The following is a 1,244-nucleotide window of genomic DNA, read 5'->3' as shown; positions in this document are numbered from 1 at the left end:
AACTAATTCAAAGGTCTTTGTAATCATCATTCACAACTCTTTTTAACTTTAATTTGACAACAAAGCAGAAACAGACATGAAGATAAAATCTCTGACCCTCAGAATAAAGATCAAACTCTGTTTAAACTGAATGTTCAGACCCTGAGGCGTCAGGACCTGGTGTCACATCAGAACAGTTCTGCAGCTCGGCCTCTAGGTGTCGCTGTAAGATCACTGCAGTCTGCACACATTTCCACTGTGGGAAAGTGTGTGAAGACCTGGGGTGTTTGATCAAGGAGGGGAGACTAGCTCCACCGTCCCGTCCTCTCTGGGTTCAGTGTTTCAGACTCTACAGAAACATGACACGGCTCTGCTCACCAGCTGGGTGTTGTTGTTGTTGTTCGCCTTATAGTTCCAGACGACAGTCTTGGTGCTCAGGTCAACGACAGAGTCCGGCTTGTACAAGGCCTTCAGAACCACCCTCTGACCCTCGTTAGCACTTAGACTGGTTACCCTGGTCTGGGCCCATATACCTGGTGGAGAGAACAAAACACATTTATAACGTCTGCAGTTTTACTGTGACTGTTCTGCACAAATATACTTCAGTAACTCACTGAAAGCATCAACGCCTGAACTCTCTGCTCTGACCCATCACATCAAAACGAGGATTAAGTCCAAAAGTGGAGAAACAGGCAAATATAGGGTTTTGATTAAAACGTCTATAAAAATTGCATTTTATCAAAACATAATGAATCTTATCAATGTATTATTTGAATGAACTGTCTGAAATATAATACTAAAAAAACTTTGAAGCATTTTTTAGCAGTAGCAACAAAAAAAAACACTAATTTTTACTAAAACAACTTAAAATTTAGAATTTTTCCCTGTGAGCTCGCAAAGTTTTGGTTTCTTTCCAACTGAGAAATCTTAATATACAAATACTATTTCAGGTTTCCTCTTTAAAATGACATAAAAAATTACTCAATAAATTTACATAAAAATAGGATTCAGACAAAACAGTAATGTTTTATGATAAAGCACTATTTATGTTATATAACGCTATAATTGTTCCTCATTTAATATTCTGTATTGAGGTATGGGGTAAAGCTTGTAAAACTATCACAAATCCTATTTTTATTTTTCAGAAAAGAGTTATAAGAGTTATTACTAGAAATAATTACAGCCATTAATCGAATATATTGTTTCATGACTTGAAATTATTAATATTCTATGAATTGGTTGATTATATTTTACTGTTAATGTAC

The 1,244-nt window shown here is 35.9% G+C and overlaps 1 protein-coding gene across 1 annotated transcript in view; it reads right to left on the bottom strand.

The window, feature by feature from the left end:
* Window positions 1-1,244, bottom strand: part of LOC106532015 (endothelial cell-selective adhesion molecule) — a gene marked incomplete at its 5' end in the record, with an annotated part of 92,518 nt that overhangs the window by 8,545 nt on the left and 82,729 nt on the right. Inside the window, 1 exon segment of the mRNA XM_014027996.1 lies at window positions 358-512. Within this exon segment, the coding sequence (XP_013883450.1) occupies window positions 358-512 (155 nt within the window).

The sequence above is a fragment of the Austrofundulus limnaeus genome, unplaced genomic scaffold (genome assembly GCF_001266775.1).
Source record: "Austrofundulus limnaeus strain Quisiro unplaced genomic scaffold, Austrofundulus_limnaeus-1.0 Scaffold707, whole genome shotgun sequence".
Taxonomy (NCBI): domain Eukaryota; kingdom Metazoa; phylum Chordata; class Actinopteri; order Cyprinodontiformes; family Rivulidae; genus Austrofundulus; species Austrofundulus limnaeus.
Note: the sequence above shows the minus strand (reverse complement) of the source record. Positions and strands in the feature narration are given on the sequence as shown.